Source organism: Lepidochelys olivacea, assembly GCF_965140295.1.
Source record: "Lepidochelys olivacea isolate rLepOli2 genome assembly, chromosome: 1".
NCBI classification, from domain to species: Eukaryota; Metazoa; Chordata; order Testudines; family Cheloniidae; genus Lepidochelys; species Lepidochelys olivacea.
Window position 1 is genome coordinate 297871147 of NC_140411.1, and position 19368 is coordinate 297890514.

Sequence of the window (19368 nt, forward strand, 5' to 3'; positions counted from 1 at the left end):
CCTCAGGCAAAGGAAGGATTGATCCTGGCTCTCCTGCATCCCAGGGGAGGGCTCTAACCACTGGGCTAAGAGTTATAAGGTAGACAGCAGCACCACCACCACCACCTCCATCTGGATTTTGAATGGGGTCTGATTCCTTAAGTGTTTTCTGAGCTCACCTCCTGGATCAGGCACCACAGGTGAGAGAGATGCTCCTCTGCCAATCTTCTCTTGTTTCGTGGATCGCACTAGGGCTTAGGAGGGAGATAGGTGCCCAGACTCCTAGAGCGAGGCAGCAGTGTACATGCCCAGAGGCAGAAACATAGCTGCCTAGGGAACTTTTACCCTGAAAACTTAGGGGCCAAGTAAGGTTCAGCACCTACAGGGTTAGGTGGCAGCGGAGCAGTTCTGTGGATTGCAGTAGAGCCTAAAGCAGGGATTTAGGCACCCAGGTACCTTTGTGGATTTGGGCTGAGGCACTTGCATTGACAAAGATGCTTCCAGCTGCTTCTTCAGACTTTATAATGAAGTCCTGGTTGTACATAGCCAGCCAGCTTCATTAGAACACATTTAAAGACCAGATATGTTCTCTCTCTTTCTCTATCAGTTGCAAATGTGTAGTTTCCACTGTTAGGATATAGATATTCAGGCCTGTCTTTAAAGGCCTATACTCTAAGAATTTAGGTGTATTCTTATCACTTGGCTAGTGATAGAGGTATAAAAGAAAGAATCAAAATCACTGTCTGCTGGTGTAAAGGCCTTCTCTTGCCGTGACAGTCTGAGGCCCTGTTCTTAGGCTAAGGCCTTTGGCTAAGCAGCAGAGGCAGCCATAAGCTGGGAAGCGAACGGTCACATCCTCACATTCCAAACTAGTCACACTGAAATAAGGTGCTATTCGGCTGTTAGGAATACAATCCTGTCCTGATAGTTCCTATCACCTCCAGAGAAAGGGAAGTGCCTAGAAAATGTAAAAGGAAACTTAGTTTGATAGCATCCTGTCTGGCAAGAACTCACTTATCAATAGCTGGGATGTGAAATCCTCACTTCTGTGTTGTCTTGTCATTGTAGTTCCCACTTAATTTTGCTGGGTGTAAACTAATTAAGGTGGTGGGATATAATTGGTTACATAATCATGTTACAATATGTTAGGATTGGTTAGTTAAATTTCAGGAAAATGATTGGTTAAGGTATAGCTAAGCAGAACTCAAGTTTTACTATATAATCTGTAGTCAATGAGGAAGTGACGGGGTGTGGGTGGGCATGTGAGTGTGTGAGATGGGAACAGGGAATGGGGGTAAGAAAATTGGAATCATGTTTTGCTAAAGGGGGAGATGGGAACAGGGAATGGGGGTAAGGAAGTTGGAATCATGTTTGGCTAAGGGCAGGAATGGGAACAGGGACACAGGTGTAAGGCTTTGTGGTGTCAGAGCTGGGAAGGAGGATACTAAGGAAGGAAACTGGAATCATGCTTGCTGGAAGTTCACCCCAATAAACATTGAATTGTTTGCACCTTTGGACTTCGGGTATTGTTGCTCTCTGTTCATGTGAGAAGGACCAGGGAAGTAAGTGGGTGAAGGAATAAGCCCCCTAACATCCACTGTGCAAGAGCATCATCTTGTGAGTCAAGAGTGACGTGATGGTACATTATCAGTACACAGATTATCCTGATTTCCTCTTTCCCCTGCTCAGGGTTTCAGATATCTCCTTTTACAAACCCTGAAGGAATTTAGGATTAAAGAAAAACTTTGCTGCATGCCGCTGCCATCTGCTGCTCATCTTTCCCTTTGGAAGATGCAGGGGATCTTATTTGATCATATATTTAGTCCACTGCAGTTCTGCAGCTCAATTTGCATGGTCAATTGAATCCTTCTCTTACGATAATATCAGCCTTGCAGCTCCAAGTTTGGTACAAGTCTGCTCATTTTGTATCTTGGCAGGCTTTTTGAAGCTGTTGGCAAGGGCTTCAGTTCCACCAAAAATTATCCTTTATTTTTCTGTCAATGTAAAAGGTTTTTGTGTTCTTCAAGTCAGCCATTAGGGTACAGAGTCAGACAACTGTTCTCGATAGGATGTGTTCCATGTTAAAGACCTTAACAGAAGCTTGAACTTGTTCTGAAGAGATCTAAGTACAGATGGCTAACAGGCTATTTTCAGAGCCATCTCTGTATCCCCTCAGTTGCCCACACCTTTACAGTGTACGTGAAGAACACATCACATCTGAGTGTAGGATTGCTAGAAACGGCCATGCAAGGAATTCTGAGTGTAGAATTGCTGGATGGTTATTGTATTTTTGTTATTATATTTATTTTTGATGGTACATATTTTTGGTTTCCAAAGTATCCAATTAAAAAAAACCCAACACACTGTATGTCAAAAGAGAATGTTTAGTGCTATAGAGACAAATATTTGTTTAAATGAAGACCAAAAAGAACTTAAAACTAAAAAGGATGTGTCTATGAATATATTATAAAGAAGCACACAGTGGTTTTCTTCTTTAATCATCAAAAGTGGGAGGAAGAAAGGGCTCAAAAGCACCAATGCAAAATCCATTGGGGAAGAAAAGGAATTCTGATATAATGCAAAATTTAAGATCTCAGGACACATATCTTTCTTGCCATGTTTTCCCTCTTCTGTCTGGGCATTATTCACAAAAAAACAGTCTGAAAGATACTGTCCTCACCATTAAGATATAGTTAAACAGCAGACCTGATCCTATACCTACTGAAGTCAGTAGGAAGCTTGACATAGACCTCAGTGGGTTCAGGATCCGGGCATAACATGTCTAAGTATGCAATGATGTGACTTAGTCACACAGATAAGTCTATGCACCACTTCTAGTGCAGAACACGTCGTTCCTTTTGTACTCCATAGTCTAGGCATCATCCTCTGCTATCCACTCTCTGCCTAATATACACACCTACTGTATAATAGATTCTTTCTATAAAACGTATCAGCTGGACAAGATTTGAGACTTGGGAAAGCAGATGCTCCAATAGAAGAAATTCTGCTTGCTCTCCATCTCTCACTCTCATGTCTTTTGAGAAAGTGACAGAGCCAAATCTTTCTGCTGCAACATTGGGAAAACAGATTAGCCTAATACTTTTCGTTAAGATTCAGCATTATACTGTATTTGCATTTTTAAAAATCTCAGAACCATACGACTTTTGGATACTGTTAGAATGGTACTGATCTACTTTAAGAATTGTTATGGCAAATAACATGCATGGATAGGCCTAAGATAAGGGTAATCCAAATATTTGGTTTTAGGTCACGACTGCAGGATCCAGAAGGAAATCACCATAACCTCCAGGCACGGCATTGTGCAACTGTCTAGGTGCACCATGGGGAGGGAGGTGAGCCTTGTTCAGAAACATCTAGTATGGACCAGGGCATGATCCTAGACATAATGGACCAGTGGTCTGTTCCGATATAGTGATTCCTGTGTTATTTTCAAATGTGTGCATGATTTTCTTACAGAAAAGCTTGCTATGCTGAACAAATTCCATGGCAATAACTACATCTAGGAATCAGGGACAGCAGTGTACATGAGGGCAACATGTCTAGGTTGTCTTTGATCAAAAGATAATTAGAAAACTAATGCTGAAAAAAGATGACATACCAGCCTTTGATCCAACAATCAAGAAAAGTTGTTTTCATTTCCATCTACCCTAGGTAAGTTTTATAACTATAGGGCCCCTCACAATCCATTATCATCTTCTGGCCTTGTATTGTTGGATGATTAAAGGGAGGTTAAGTCCTCTTCTGGCCCAAGAAAACTTTGCTGGACTAGGGTTTTGATCTTTTACTACATAAATGCTGCAGGGAAATGGATGAGTTAGCTGCAGGACAGCCTGTTAAACTGTTTTTTAATCAGAAATCCCTCAGACACTGGACTGAGCCCTGGAAAAGGGAAAGGAAGAAGTGAGAGAGAAAGAGCACTTGATACCATGCGTACTTCTATGAATGGGCAGAATCTTGTTGCCTCCAATGAGGTCATTAATTACATCCGTGTGCAGTGTGGTTAAGTGAGTTTAGCAACGTCTATCATCCATTCCTCTCCTTCCATTTCATGGTTCACGGTTTAATTTCATTTCCACCTCTGAAGTACAGCAGAGTTGTTAGCTACCCTGTATTTCAGATGCCATTTCAAATTCAATTACAGCTTTATTCTGTCATTTGATATGTCAGTGAAAGGGAAACAATCAAAAAGATTGACACTGATCATAATCTGAATTGTCATGCCCAACCCTTGACAGAATAATGAGTTAGAGGCAATGTCAGTCATTCCAGGGCTCATGACACGCCACACTGCCATGGAAGGTGTAGCACAAACGGTAGTTCTTTCACTGTTTGTGAATGAGACAATATGCAGTACTCTGCAGAACAAACTTCTCTGCTTTTCTCACCATATGTGTGGACAGATGGATTACTCTTTCACTCACATACACTTTTAGAGTGAATATTTGTGGCTGTCTAAAACCTACTTCTAGGGAACAAAGACAGTATCTCAGGAATTTTACTATTTCTATAGAATATGTTGCATTTTATTTTTGCATACAAAACATGCATTCTGTTTAAATTCAGCCCTGTAGTAAAGGAGATTTCTTTTTCAACCACTTCATTATTTTATTTTTGTCCATTTGGGCTGTAGTACATTTTAGCACAGGCTATTTTCAGCAACTGAAAAGTTTTTGCAGCATCAAGTGGAATTCCTTCTCTGCTCAATTTGTTTTAATAAACCATAACAAAACATATACATTAGCAGATAAAAGAAAAACAAAGATGTGGCACAAACTAATAAGTGCCTGGTATCCGTGTGTCCTTATTTCCTCTAGCATGTCAAGATAGGCAAGCTTGTGAGAGAACAAATGAGGATTAAAATAATCTTCTGTTCTAATAGACACAAGAGCTGCATTGTGAAAAAATATCATTTTAACAGTTTGTTCTCCCACTTTCTTCAACTAAATACAGTCTTTCAAAATCATAATGATAACAAAATAGACACAAACAAAATGTGTTCCAATACTGTAAATAAAACACATTCTTGCCAATGGGATATGCAGAACTATTTAAAAATTGAATTCAGGGCAAGAAATAATAAGCTACTCTTACTACAAAGAAGAGCAAAAATAAAACAATCTGAACAAAGTTTACAACTACTATTGATATTACTTGAACCTACACCACATCATATATTCAAGTAGTGTGTGTGTGTGAGGAATATATTGCTAACAAGGTTGAAACAAAGAGCTAAGCAACCTACTCAGCAGTTATTGATAGACAAATTCTTCCATCCAAAAATACAGAGGTTGTATAGTGGCCTCAGTCTATATCGGGGTGGGCAAACTTTTTGGCCCAAGGGCCACATCTGGGTGGTGAAATTGCATGCAGGGCCATGAATGTAGGACTGGGGTATGGGAGGGGGTACGGTGTGCAGGAAGGGGCTCAGGGCAAACGGTTGGGGTGCAGGAGGGGGCTTGGGGCAGGGGGTTGGGGTGCAGGGGGTGTGGCAGGGGCTCAAGGCAGGGGTTAGGGGGCTCAGAACAGGGGTTTGGGGTGTGGCAGGGGGCTCAGGGCAGGGGGTTGGGGGCTCAGGGCAAGGGGTTGGGGTGCAGGAAGGGTGTGGAGTGTGGGAGGGGACTCAGGGCAGGGGGTTGGGATACAGGGAGGGATGTGGAGGGCGGGAGGGGGCTCAGGGCAGGAGGTTGGGGGCTCAGGGCAGGGTGTTGGAGTGCAGGAGTGCCGGATACGGCCCGCAGGCTGTAGTTTACCCAGCCCTGGTCTGTATTGTAGGGAAGGGAGGTAGAGAGTCTACTCTGCAACAGGACTATCTGGAGGTATTCTGACCTATTGAGCCTCTGCCTCTGGAGAGTTATGGGTTGGGCACATCAGATCAGGAGCTCTGCCACCATTTCAAATGTGAAGCATGCGTTCCGCCCATCTTACACCTGGACAAGTGCAGAAGGGTGGGGTAGTCAGTGTCTTGTCTGCAACCCTCCCTTTCCAGACCCATTTGGAGAGTCTAACACTGTGGGCAGACCTCAGGAAGTACAACTATAGTCAGCCACTAGGCAGGGGCAGAAAGGAAGAGCAGCTCTTTGTCATGCTCCCTGCTTGTATGCCTAGGGCTCAGCCAGCTCTTTTAAACTTAATGAGAGACTCTCACTGACTTCAGTTGGAGCTGGATCAGACCTGACACAGAGTGAGCCAATGTCCACAAGGAGTGGGTTTAGGAGGTAAATTCCCATTTCCATATATGAATCATGCAATGTTTCCAAAGTACACTCTTCCCTTTCAAATATGTTTCTGATATTAGAATCCTAAGACAACTTCTAAGAAATGTCTTACCCCGTGCTAGAATAGCATTTTTTTATTTCTTATTCATTTTGCAAATGAAAGTCCACAACTCATACTGACATTATCAGTGCTGACTTCTGCAGCCACCAATTCAACAGAGCATGGGGATCTGAACTCCAACAGGATTCCAGTACACAAAAATGAGAATACCACCTGCTTCTACTCATCTTATACTTAGTACCATAGGCATGGCTGACTTCTAGTTATTGCAGAAGCCTCTTAAGCATATTAGAATATAATGGTTACAGTAAATTAGAACCTGCCACAAAACTGGATGTTTCTCTCCTTCTTTTCCTCTTTATAGCTCTGCCAGTATTGGAGGACTTCTCAGAATAGAAAGTGCCTACAAGTCACTTGTGCCACTTCAAGATATCTCAGTCCCTTGATTAGCATTCACAACGTTGATAAGCAAGTCCAAATAGCCGGAAAAGCATGATACCGCACCTGTTCATAGCTAAAATGATTTGCCATGGCTTCCAAAGGAGTGGACAGGAATGGTCACTGAGATTAATGGTAGAACAGGAGAGGGTCCTGAATTCTGTGATGGATTTTTCCACAAAAATATTCAAGTTCTAGGGGAGACTTTTACGCAGCAGCATGTTCATGGCTTTCTCCTGTCAGCATACCTCAGTCTGCCTCCTGATGCCACTGCTACTGGTGCTTTTTTGATACTGTTAGGCCTAGCAGCTTTGAAGCACTGCCGCTGCTGTAGTCTGCTGTTTCCACATTATGTGCAGCAAAGTGGATAGCAGGACTGATCCAGCAGCAGCAGTCTCACTATTCACTTTTGCTTTGAGGCTTTGCCCATGTGCATTCAAATTTTGCAAGTAAGAATTTGCACATTTCAGAAGGTTGGAAAAACTATCATTTCCCCCAAGGAATGCTGTTACGTGTGGGTAAAACGTAAGTTGAAATTCTACACAGAAGTCAGCGTTCTCATATTAGCTCTGTGCAAGAGCACACACCCTCCTTTGTTGCCTCTAAAATCAAATAGCCTTTTCAGTGGCAATCAGTGAAAACCTGAAGGGAAGCCACAAACCATTTTGCTTTTCATAGCGCTCTACCTTCAGATTCAACATATCACAGTGGAAGGAAGCAGAGAACAAGCTAACATGCATAACATCCCCAAGTGATTTTAATATGCTCGGCAATGCGGGTTACAGGGAGAGAGATTCACGTATGAAAAGGGAGTCCAGGATGCCAGTGGCCTCTGAACTCAGACATTTGCATAGCAAACTGACCCGTCAACTGTTTTATACAATGACTAAAGTGATAATACACTGTACTTCATGTTTCTTTGTGACACGTACTTTGGAGGACATGGGCGAAGAGCTGACATATTGGAACGCCGCCTAATGTACTGTGACCAACACGTAATCCACCATTTGAACCATGAGCCATATATCTACAATAGTCATGACCCCACTCCATTTGGTTTAGATCATACCTCATCTTTCCTTGCACAGCTGCATAATGCTGTGGAAGTCCATAAAAGAAGGACCATGCTAATGAGGTTCAGATGCAGCCATGAATTTTATTACTGGTTTGATAGAAAAACACATTAAATGTCAACATCAAGTCCACAGATCAGCTGTGCAATGTTCTTATTCTAAACCCGTTCAGTTGGATGATTTGATGTGTATTTGGTTTTCATGGCCACCATTTTGTAGATGGTAATTTGTCTTGGACAAGCCACTGACACTTACTGTACAATATCCTGAAAAAATCCTTGATGATGCTCAAAATATGTAGAAGTTAGAAGATAAATGGGGAGAAACTCAGATGATTCCCCAAGGACTAAGAAATGGTACCAGCAGTTCTTGCTCCTAATTCTTACAGATACCCTAAGATTCTTTCTATTCTGGTACTTTGTTTTCAGTGCTTTATGTCACAGGTAGCAGTGAGTACTAACTAGACATGTCAAATGCTGACACCTTCTCCCCATCTGTCTGTACTCCTCTGAAATGTGTTCAGAGCTGTATTTCCTGCATTAATGGAAAAGCAACTTGAACACTGCTGTCTCTTTTGGGGTCACAAATTGGGGCACCATTGATTGGTTAGAGAAAGCAAAACTGCCTGAAAAAGAAAATGGCAAATGAATTTCAATGGATTCTGTAAGGTTAAAATTGTAGATGCTACTTCTCTCTGAAGAGCCACCATTGACATCAGTGGTGGCAGAATCAGATCTCTCTAAAAATAAATCTTGCCTATATTCAAATTAAAACCTTCAATTATTTAAATCAACAGAATTAAAAAATCTTATTTACTTTAAACTATTCATGCTGTTTTTAAAAAGTGTACTTCTTTCAGCTCAGACAAAGAAATATATGAGTAAATTCACTTCGGTGTGTAGTTAGTTGTCACTTTCCCATTCTCATGCATTGCTAACATGTTTGGTTTGCAAACATGGCAAGGGAACATGCTTTTTAAAAATGGTTTTCATTGGAATTTAAAGCAGCTCCATGAAAACATTTAGTCTTAGGTTTCGTAAAAGCTTATTTTTCAAAAACCTAAATGTGGGGCAAATTTAATCGGATAATGTCCCTTTAGATGGCTTTTTCCAGACAATATCTGAGTGTATCTTAGACATATTATTGGTTCTCTTCCTTTTTCTTTTCTCGCTTCATTCTTAGAATCAGTTTGCTCAGTCAAGTCTTCCTCCTCGACTTTCTCCTTGTCACTATAGATGGAGACTGTGCTGTTACTTGCTTTTTCACTTTGCCACTATGTTGTCTTGGTGCTATTCCACAGCAAAGAAGGGGCCCAATTCTGCTTCCACAGAATTCAGTGACAAAACTCTCACTGACATGAGAAGAGTAAAATTAGGACCCAATTCATTTTAATGGGCTCTCCTTTGGATTCCCAGCTCATTACCAAACCCTGCCATTGTTACATCTGTACTTGTCTGAGTTGAAACATTGTTTAGATTTTAAGTGGTTCAGGATTTTGTTGCTTTAGTCAACAGTGATACAGTTTTTGTGTTTTGCATTTAAAGTATATTATTACATTTCTTACCATCCAAGCTGTGACAAAGTCTCCCATCCAAGTCCCCACTGCAGCAACCTTCATAAAACTTTCGTTCCTGATGCCCATAAAGTCTGTTATGATGTATGCCCTGTGGAAATAAGCACACAGACTGTAAGTTACACACATTCATTTGTTTTACTGAGGAGAAATATTTTTAACACGAAAGATTTTCCAGCTTTTGTATGATCACACATTCGGCCAGATCTAACATCTACCGGAGTCAGTTCCAATTAGAGATGGAGAAGTGAATACAGTTGTACAACCATGCTATGTTTTTAAGCCAAAAGACTGACAAAAGCTTCTGAAGACTGTAACAAGAGTTCTATACTTTTCACCTCTCCCTGAGCACAAACAGAACTGTAGCATTCTGTCAATTGGAGAGCTCTCATAAAAATAAAGTCCTTTCATCTCTCTTTAAAAATAATTGAGCCACCTGACCTTAAAATTCTGTGAATTGTACAACCATGTGTCTTTTAACATTAGAGTAAAAATACCCTTCATTTAATTCTAGTGAGAAGCAATTGTCTCATGTTCTTGTTAAATTTCAAAATCTCCATGGACATACTTTATCTAAAAATGAATGGAAATGTATTTTCACACACATTAAGCTATGTTCAGGGAAGGACGGAGTTAACAAAAAACAAAACAAAAACCCAAATATTCTACTCAAGCAATGGAGCAAATGGAATATGTAACATCACACGATGGTCTTCTATCCACTTCAAGCTTAGCACAAAGGCTCAAGTTGGGAACTACAAATACCAATTCTAAATTTGAACTTTCTTACTCACAGCGTAGTGCATATTTATTTCCTTTGTTAGCAATCTCTTTGTTTATTTTTAAAGAAAAGCTTGTTCTTGCTCATTTATGTAAGAGCTAATAAGTTGAACAATAATAGGTCTTACATTGTATCTTTTCAAGTAAAAATGTATTTACGGGCTTCTTAAAACAGACTATATAAATGTTATGCATGTTCAAAGATATGGATGATGAAGCCAACTGACTGTAACAACTTCTTGGAAACTAGTGTTATCTATTGTGCATGTAGGCACCCTTTACTAGAAGGGCCTCTGAACTTTACTGGGAGTGTTCCAGGGGAAAAGCCTGTGTGCTGCAATCTAGCCTCAGAGACTACAACTCCCATAATGCCTTGGGGAAAGAGGGGGAGACTTCCTCCTGCAAGGAGAGCAGGCAGTGGACGCCATTTTGGGAAAAGGAGTGAGATTGCTGCTGTGGAGCTCTGTCTATATCAGGAGCTGTTGAGAGCCTGCAGGGGCTTTGATTGAGCAGGGAGCCTCAGCGGTGGTTGGTGGCTTTACTGGAGCCAGGGCACAGACTGTGCCTAGAGATGACTGAGGTGGGCCTGTAGTGAAGGAGCTCTGAGTAACCCCCACTCTGGTTTGGGAAAGTAGGTGCAAGGGAGGGGGCACAGCAGAAGATGGCGTCTGAGGAGAGGCAGAGTGATCTTCCCACCGAACCAGGACCCAGAGCTGCTGACATGTGGTGGGGCTGGCTCCAATCGTCACAGGGGTTGCGCAGCTTGTGGCCTGGGCTGGACTGATACACAGAACCAACAAAGCACTGTCTCCAGCTGCAGATCCCCAAGCACGCCCACGCAAGCACCTAGGACTCTGAAATCCAGAGGAGTGTACGCTCCGGGGTTGGGTAAATGGTGGCAGTGTAAATGCCAGTTAGATAAGTTTATTACTGTATATTTGTTAATTGATTTTATTCAACTGCCCCTATGGATTTAAATTAGTAGTGACATATAATCTTAGTCTGTTATACCCTCATTTTTTAAGTTGTTAAGTAAAGGTGCATTAACTCTATTTTAAGTATATTGAATGTACATTATTTATAATTGGTATTTGAGTTACACCCATACCACAGATTATATTATTTATTATTAGAATAGATTTATTCCTGGAGTTTCCCAAGGCTCACCTTTGAGTGTGTGGAGGGGACAGCCAGGTGGAGGCACTGCCAATTTTAGGAGTGAAGGGACTGCAGCAGAGGGGTGAATAGAGGATTCCTACCTATCCAGCAGGACCACTGGGATACTCAGGATCTTCTTTAATGTCAACAACATCAGGCACACAGGTGAGTGTTGCCTGCTCCCGAGTAACCCAGGGAGGAAATGGGAGTTACATGCAAATCTATCTAAATGCTTATTATGAATCCATCACCATAGTATCTAGGAGCTTATGGGCCAGACCCTGCAACTGTATCTGTGCAGGTGGACCCCCTGTGCCTATGTGGAGCCCATTAAAGTCAAATTTTGCCTGCATTGATCCAGTAGAAGGATATGGCCTTGTATCTGTATTTGGGAACAGTAAGTTACAGTGTGAGGTAATAACCTACTTTTAGCACAGATGTATGGCCTGGCAGACCATAATGGCTCTTGGATTAAAAGCTAATTTAGAGATATTTTAGCTAGCATGTCATTAACAAAACAAACCATGATGATGTCTATTATGTTAATCAGTTGAACAGCATGTAAATGTAAGCTCAGATTTCCTGTTGGACTGCTCAAAAAAAGAGAGAGATTGTTATAAGCAATTTTTAAATGTGTCCCATAAAGTCAAGTTAAACGTGTTTAATTTTTTCCCTTCTCTGTTGTCTGTTCTCAACATCTAAGACACTGTCACTTCTGAAAACCCAAAAATACTCAAGCTGGGGTGCCTAAAGTGAGGGTATTATCAAGAAAATGGACAGTGATGATGCTAGGGTTGCCAATTTTGGTTGGATTTATTCTTGGAGATTTCCTCATATGACATAATATTTAATTAAAGATTAATCTTTAATTCCTGGAGACTCCAGGCCAATCCTGGAGGGCTGGCAACCATAGATGATGCCTGGTGTGTGGGTGACTGGCCAAAAATAGTAAATGGGCCTGATTCTCCACGTCCTGTGTCATCTTGTGTAAAGTTGGTGTAAAGCAATGTAATTCTGACTGGTAGCCTTTTAGAACCATTTTCAACAGGTGTAGCAAATGACTGCACAAGGTACCAAGAAGCAAAGGATCTCACCCCATCTGAAAAACAGGCCACTTATTTAGCTTCTGTTGCTTAAGGGCCTGGAATGGCCTTCTGGGGAATTTTCTTATGTGGTTCTATGTCTCTTCATCTTGCAGCCCTCAGCATAGGAGTGTGTAAGGGTTGAGAAGGAGAGCCACGCACAGGCAGTTGTGCAAGACTGCTGTAAATTAATTAGTGCAGCCCTGGGGCTGTGCCAGCCACTTAAAGAAGCAGAATTAGAAAGTCATTAAAGCTACTTTTACATCCCCATCTCCATAGCTGGGCATTCTGTGCTGCCCTTCCTAAGAAGCACATCACAGAATCTGACCCAGTCTGAGCAAGGGACACACTGACCCAGATAAAATCCACACATGCTGTGAAAGGTCAGACTTGTTCTTTTCTGGGGTTTGGCTTTATTGAGAACTCAAATAATAATAAAGAACATAAACCTCAGCCACACCGACCTTTCTTATAAACTGGTCCTATTAATAAGCCACACCTTCCACAATGAATTAGCAGAACTTGCTCAACCACTTTCAGTAGATTCTAACTTCTGCAGACAGAGTGGTACCCATATATAGACTCATTAACTCACAAATGCTGTCAGGTCCCTCTCTGTGAAGGGCTTTATTTAAAAAAAAATCTGCATAAACATTTTTAGAATTATTGCAGAACTTGACTGCTATGCTGTGCAATTGCGCCAGGACCGGATCACATTGTGAAAACTCCAAGTACTCAAATGAATCCTGGTACCAAATGCAGACTGTTAATCAAATGACAAACCAAATACTACAAGACAAGCATTGTAATACTCAATTAAGCAGCACAAAAAAGCAGGGATTAGAATCTCTGTCAGAAGAATGAAAGAAAATTCTGGCATCATTTCTTAGGTGCCAAGAAGCAGATTTCATAACTGCAGTGACATGGACGTGGAAGATCATCTGAATGAAACAACTTTAAGAGCATTCACTATAGCTGATACAGTACATCAGACAGCTTCTCCTGAGGAAATGCAATATACAATGATCATCACCTTGATACTGTGATCAGGGGAATTTACCACAATAAATAATTTAAAGTAAAATAATTCAAGAAAGTATACCCCACCACACACATCTCCCTGAGGTTTGAGTAGGTGAGTGAGAATTCTCTGAGAAGGTCAGAAATGCATCCTGAAACCTTGCACCAGGGTTGCAAACCCTTCTGATGCAGAAAAAGAAGAATACAACCACAAGGAAGAGGAACAATGTTGAGTTTAAAGTAAGATCTTGCGAATTTAGTAAAGAGAAAGGACTTCATAATAGCTAGTTCTTGGTTGTTTCAGTCAGTCTCCCTCAGAGACCCAGGAGAATAAGGCATGCTGGGAAATAAGTTTATAAACAATACCCTTTTCTCAGTATTGCCAACCCCAAGCATTGAAAATCACGTCACACTCTAAATCATGAGACTGGCTTAAAAATCATAGCATTTTTTAAAAATAATACATTTGGGGTTCTTCTTTTTCTCTTCTGTTTTTTGAACCTTTAAACTTCATATTTTCAAACTTTCTTCCGCAACCCTGACTAGAATTAACTAGAAATTAACTTAATTTTTTTAACGAAAGCAGAAATTCTCAAGTAATCGGCCGATACCACGAATCATAGAATCAGCAAAATGTAGGGCTGGAAGGGACCTTGAGAAGGCATAAAGTCCAGCCCCCTGCACTGAGGCAGAACCTAGCAAACCTAGATCGTACCTGACAGGTGTTTGGAAGCCTATTCCATTGCTTAACTACCCTCTTAGAAAGTTTTTCCTAATTTCTGACCTAAATCTCCATTGCTGCAGACCCCATTAGTTCTTGTCCTATCTTCAGTGAGAACAATTAACCACAGTCCTCCTTATAACAGCCCTTAATATATTTGACGACTGTTATCAGGTCCCACCTCAGTCTTCTTTTCTCAGGACTAAATATGCCCATTTTTTTTAACCTTTCCCCATAGGTCAGGTTTTCTCCACCTTTTATCATTTTTGTTGCTCTCCTCTGGACTCTCTCCAATTTTTCCACATTTTTCTTTAAATATAGTGCCAAGAATAGGACACAGTACTCAAGCTGAGACCTCACCAGTGCCACATAGAGCGGGACAATTATCTCCCATGTCTTACATATGACACTCCTGTTAATACACCCCAGAATATTAGCCTTTTTGCAGCTGCATCACACTGTTGACTCATTCCGTTTGTGATCCACTATAACCCCTGAATCGCTTTCAGCAGTACTATTAACTAGCCAATTATTCCCCATTTTGTAATTGTTCATTTGATTTTTCCTTTCTATGTGCAGTACTTTACACTTGTTTTTATTGAATTTCATCTTGCAAATTTCAACCCAATTCTATAACTTCTCAAGGTTGTTTTGAATTCTAATCCTGTCCTCCAGAGTGCTAGCAATTCCTCCCAGCTTGGTGTCATCTGCAAATTTTACAGCATACTCTCCACTCCAGTGCCCAAGTCATTAATGCAAATATTGTATAGTACTGGACCTAGAACTGACCTCTGTGGGATGCCATTAGATATGCCTTCCCAGTTTGACAGCAAAACACTGATAACTACTCTTTGAGTATGGTCTTTCAATCAGTTATGCAGCCACTTTATAGTAAATTTCATCTAGATCACATTTCCCTAGTTTACTTATCAGAATGTCATGGGGGACTGTGTCAAAAGTCTTACTAAAATCAAAATATATCCCATCTACTGCTTCTCCCCTATCCATTGGGCCAGTAACCCTGTCAAAGAAGGAAATTACGTTGGTTTTGCATAATTAGTTCTTCACAAATCCATGTTGGCTATTACTTATCCTATTATCTTCTTGGATAATTGGTTTTTAATAATTCATTCCAGTATCTTTCCAGTTATTGAAGTCAGGCTGACTAGTCTATAATTCTTGGTTCTTATTTGTTCCCCTCTTTAAAGATGGGTACCACGTTTGCCCTTCTCCAGTCCTCTGGTACCTGATCTGTCCACCAGGAGTTCTCCCGTTTAATTGCTATCAGTTCCAAGATGGCTTCAGCTAGTTCTCTAAGAACCCTAGGGTGAATTTCATCAAGCTGTGGCAACTTGAATACATGTAATTTATCTAAATATTCTTTAACCTGTTCTTTCCCTATTTTAGCTAGCATTCCTTCCTCCTTATTTTTAATATTAATTGTGTTGAGTATCTGGTCACCATTTTTAGTAAAGACTGAAGCGCAACACGCATTAAACACCTCAACCTTCTTGGTGTCATCAGTTATTAGCTTTCCTTCCCTGCTAAGTAGAGGACCTACACTTTACTTCATCTTTCTCTTGATCCTAATTCAGTTCAAGAATCTCTTCTTATTTTCCTTTTATGTCCCTTGCTAGGTGTAACCATTTTGTACCTTACCCTTTTTGGTTTTGTCTGTAGATGCTTGTGTTATTCTTTTGTACTCCTCCTTAGCAATTCTTCCATGTTTCCACTTTATGTAGGATTCCTTTTTGATTTTCAGGTCATTAAAGAGCTTTTGATGGAACCATATTGGTCTCTTACTACTCTTTCTAGCTTTCTTTCACAGAAGGATAATTTACCGTTGTACCTTTAATATTGCCTCCTTGAGAAACTGCCAGCTCTCCTGAACTTCTTTTTCACTTGGATTTTCTTCCCATGGGACCTTACCTACCATTTCTCTGAGTTTATTAAAGTATGCTTTAGCTGGGGCTTTAAAAAGAACGTAAACTATCTCGAGATTCATGGTAAAATTGTGAATGGTGACAGTAATGCCCAAATATGGAGAAAGACCTGGAAGGAGTCAGAGTGTACTGATGGTCCCTTGGAAGTTGAAGTCAAGCAAACCCATTTGCTTTATTTTTGGTTTTGTCATCATCCTTTGGCTTTGTATCAATTTTGGGCCAGGCACCTCAAAAACAGAGCTTTAGTCAGAATATTTTTTGTTGTTTTTGGGGTAGGGCAAATATAAAGTCTGCAGTCACCTTGTTGCATAAAATAAAGCATGGAGCATCCAGGAAGGAGAACTTCTCTACTCACCACTTTCAAAGTGCCATTTTCTATCTGATCTGCAACACTAGCCCAAAGCATTTGCCATTTCATCACACACACATACACACGTACGTGCTGTTAATATATAATAACCTGGTGTAAATGATGCGCTTGATTTTAAAAATAATTAAGGCCTAATTTAGATATATAATGTAGATGAGTATCAAATTGTGACTTATAATTAATCTAATACATTATTACAAAGATGCTATTAAGCAATATAACCTGTGTATATTTTTAGCTGTATTCATTAACTAAAAATGAAATAAAGAACAACTTCATGTGAAACATCAGGAAACAATATCTGGCTTTACCATTGCCTCATTCAAAATGACAACAGAAATGCACTACTTTCTATTCCTTTTTAATGCTAGTGGCATAAAATTATTCTGTTTCTTTTATGTTCTATTGGAATAATTTTCATTTGAGAACACAACAAAATATGTAATTGCAGAAATTTGGCCACTATTAGGAATATAAATTTTTATTTGGTTTCAATTACTGCAGTTGAGAGAGATTCTCAATTTTCAAGTTTTAATAAAAGTACACATTTTCTTTAAAGTATACTGCACCATTATTTGACCTCGAAGGATATATTTGCATAGTGCTGCACAAGGAATTAACTTTAACATAGCAAAATCCTCATGTGCATGGAAAGAAGCAAGTCTGAGACAAATTCTCCTTTGCAGGATTCAGACTGGTCTCCACTGACATTCACCACTAGTGATAGCAATAGTGGAAAGTATGTACAGTGGAGTCGTATCGTACGCGCAGGTTAGTTTCTGAAGTCAGCATGTAAGGCTAAAATCGCGTATAGTCAAAATTACCCTTGAAAATCCCTTCAATCACCCATAAAGTACAGTATACTGTGCATGATTTTGTGTATACAACTCTGTACAGTAATATGTATAAATATATAATGTATACAGTAATGTACAGTATATAATGAGTACATATGCAAAATATAATTTTACAGCACTGTATTTTAAATTACAGGGGGTAATTACAGGGGGTGTCAGGGCTTGATGTCGATCGATCCAGGAGACGGAGGTGACGGAGAGCTTGGGTGATGGAGAGTGAGTCGTAGATGAAGTGGTTGGCTCTGGTTCAGCTCGAGAAGTTGATTGCGTAGGCTCATCTGCTGCTGGTTGTTTTTCCTTGAAAAACATGGTGATCGGCAACTGTCGCTGTTGTCTCTTGAGCTGCTCAAACATTTCTTGATAGGGTCTCAAATCGTCCGTAATACTACGTGTGATTTTGAGGCTTTGTTCCATAGAGGGATTGTATTCAGAAATTAGACCATTCTTCATTGGCAGATGCAGCTTCACCAGTAGTCTGCATGTTTTGAGGTTGAAGCGGTTCCCAAAACTGTTGGCTGGCTTTGAATTCCTTCTCATCAGAAGGCTGTCCCTCTTTGGTGGGAGGTTTGAACAGCGCATAGAGGCTAAGAGCCTTTTCTCGCAATGTGTTGCCATCGATAGGCACATGTTTATGGTTCATGTCTTCCAGCCATAAGTTTAATGGCTTTTCAGTCTTCACTAAAGTCTTATCACGCACCTGGCTCATCACCTTAGCAGTTATTGGAGCACTTGATGCCACGGCTTGAAGAATTTCTCTCTCTTGAATCTTGATGGCACGGATGCTAGATTCGTTGTGGCCATATTTACGCGCCACGTTGGAGACCGACATACCGTCCCTCAATAAGTCCAACACAGTCAGTTTTTCCTCCAGCATTGGAACAGATCACTTTTTCTTCGGTTGAGCACCAGATGAAGTATTTGGTTTGCATTTAGGGGCCATGTTGTACAAAAAATACGTATCTTTAAACACTAGAATCACACTCAGTGCGGCGAGATGCTTACACTATGAGAGGCACGCGGGAACTGAGACCGACTGAGGGAACAGCAGATTCACATCTCTCATCTCACGCTCACTCCGGGGCATATGCTCATTGAGTGGAATGGTGGGTGAATCGCCCACAATATTTACAGGTATCTTGTTATTTTTCTTTTTTTTTGCCGAGCGTGTATAGTTGAATTCGCGTGAGATAAATGCGCGTATGATGCGACTCACCTGTAATTTTACCAACATTCCATCTAACTCTGCTTACAGCTCAGAGCAGGGTGAGATGAGACAGTGGTAAAAATACCTCACCCTATGTACATTACAGCTTCCATCAGTGCTGCCATTGATGGAGCTTCATCAGTGGTGAATTATGGGTCACCTTTTTGGCAGTGCAGATAAGGCTGTAAAGGACAGAGGTACCTCTTCACCTATGACCAAATACTCAGACTGGAAACTCAGACATCAATTTTTTGAGCAAATAATTACCTGAAAAGTCTAGATGGTGCGGAAAAAAATCAAGAGAAAGTTTTTATAGTATCATCAGTGCTCTTTTTATAGTATCATCAGTGCTTTATGATTCCACATCCACAGAATTTGCCACAGAATCTACTCTTTGTTTCAGAATTGTGCTTCACAATCCAAGCTTTTCTTTAAAAAAAGGTTCCTAGCACTCCAAGTTGTGGAGAAACTCTTCCAAATGTGAAACAAATACAAAATGATGCAATAGTGTCTGATAGCCTCAAGCAATACTTCTGAGAGGCATGAATTTATCTCAGTTGGCACTTAACTTTGAAACCAAATGTTGAAAATATAAGTGCCAATATTTTTAACTATTTAGGAGAAATTTCCCATTAATGTGTTTATCTCGCAATGTCAAACTGCCTCCTGCTCCTTCCCAGGTGCCAGAAAAATCTATTTTCTCCTCGTTAGTTGCCCAAACTTCCTGCTTCCCTGACCCCTTACAATGCTGTTCTGTATTTTCATACAAAATATGAAGCACAATGAAAACAGAAAAAAGGGGGAACAATGTAATACCAATATTAATTCCAATTTATGACACAGGAAATGGTGCACTGACCATATTGTTCATTT

General features: G+C 40.5%; 1 protein-coding gene across 3 annotated transcripts in view; it reads right to left on the minus strand.

The window, feature by feature from the left end:
• The window catches only part of TMEM117 (transmembrane protein 117), a 320747-nt gene that overhangs the window by 157066 nt on the left and 144313 nt on the right, over nt 1-19368 (minus strand). For all 3 annotated transcript variants that reach the window (XR_014714338.1, XM_084650322.1, XM_084650323.1), the window contains exon 4: nt 9352-9451. Coding sequence is in view for 2 of the 3 variants with exons in the window: in XM_084650322.1 (XP_084506448.1) it covers nt 9352-9451 (100 nt within the window). In the remaining variant the exon portion in view is untranslated. The remainder of the gene's footprint in view (nt 1-9351; nt 9452-19368) is intronic.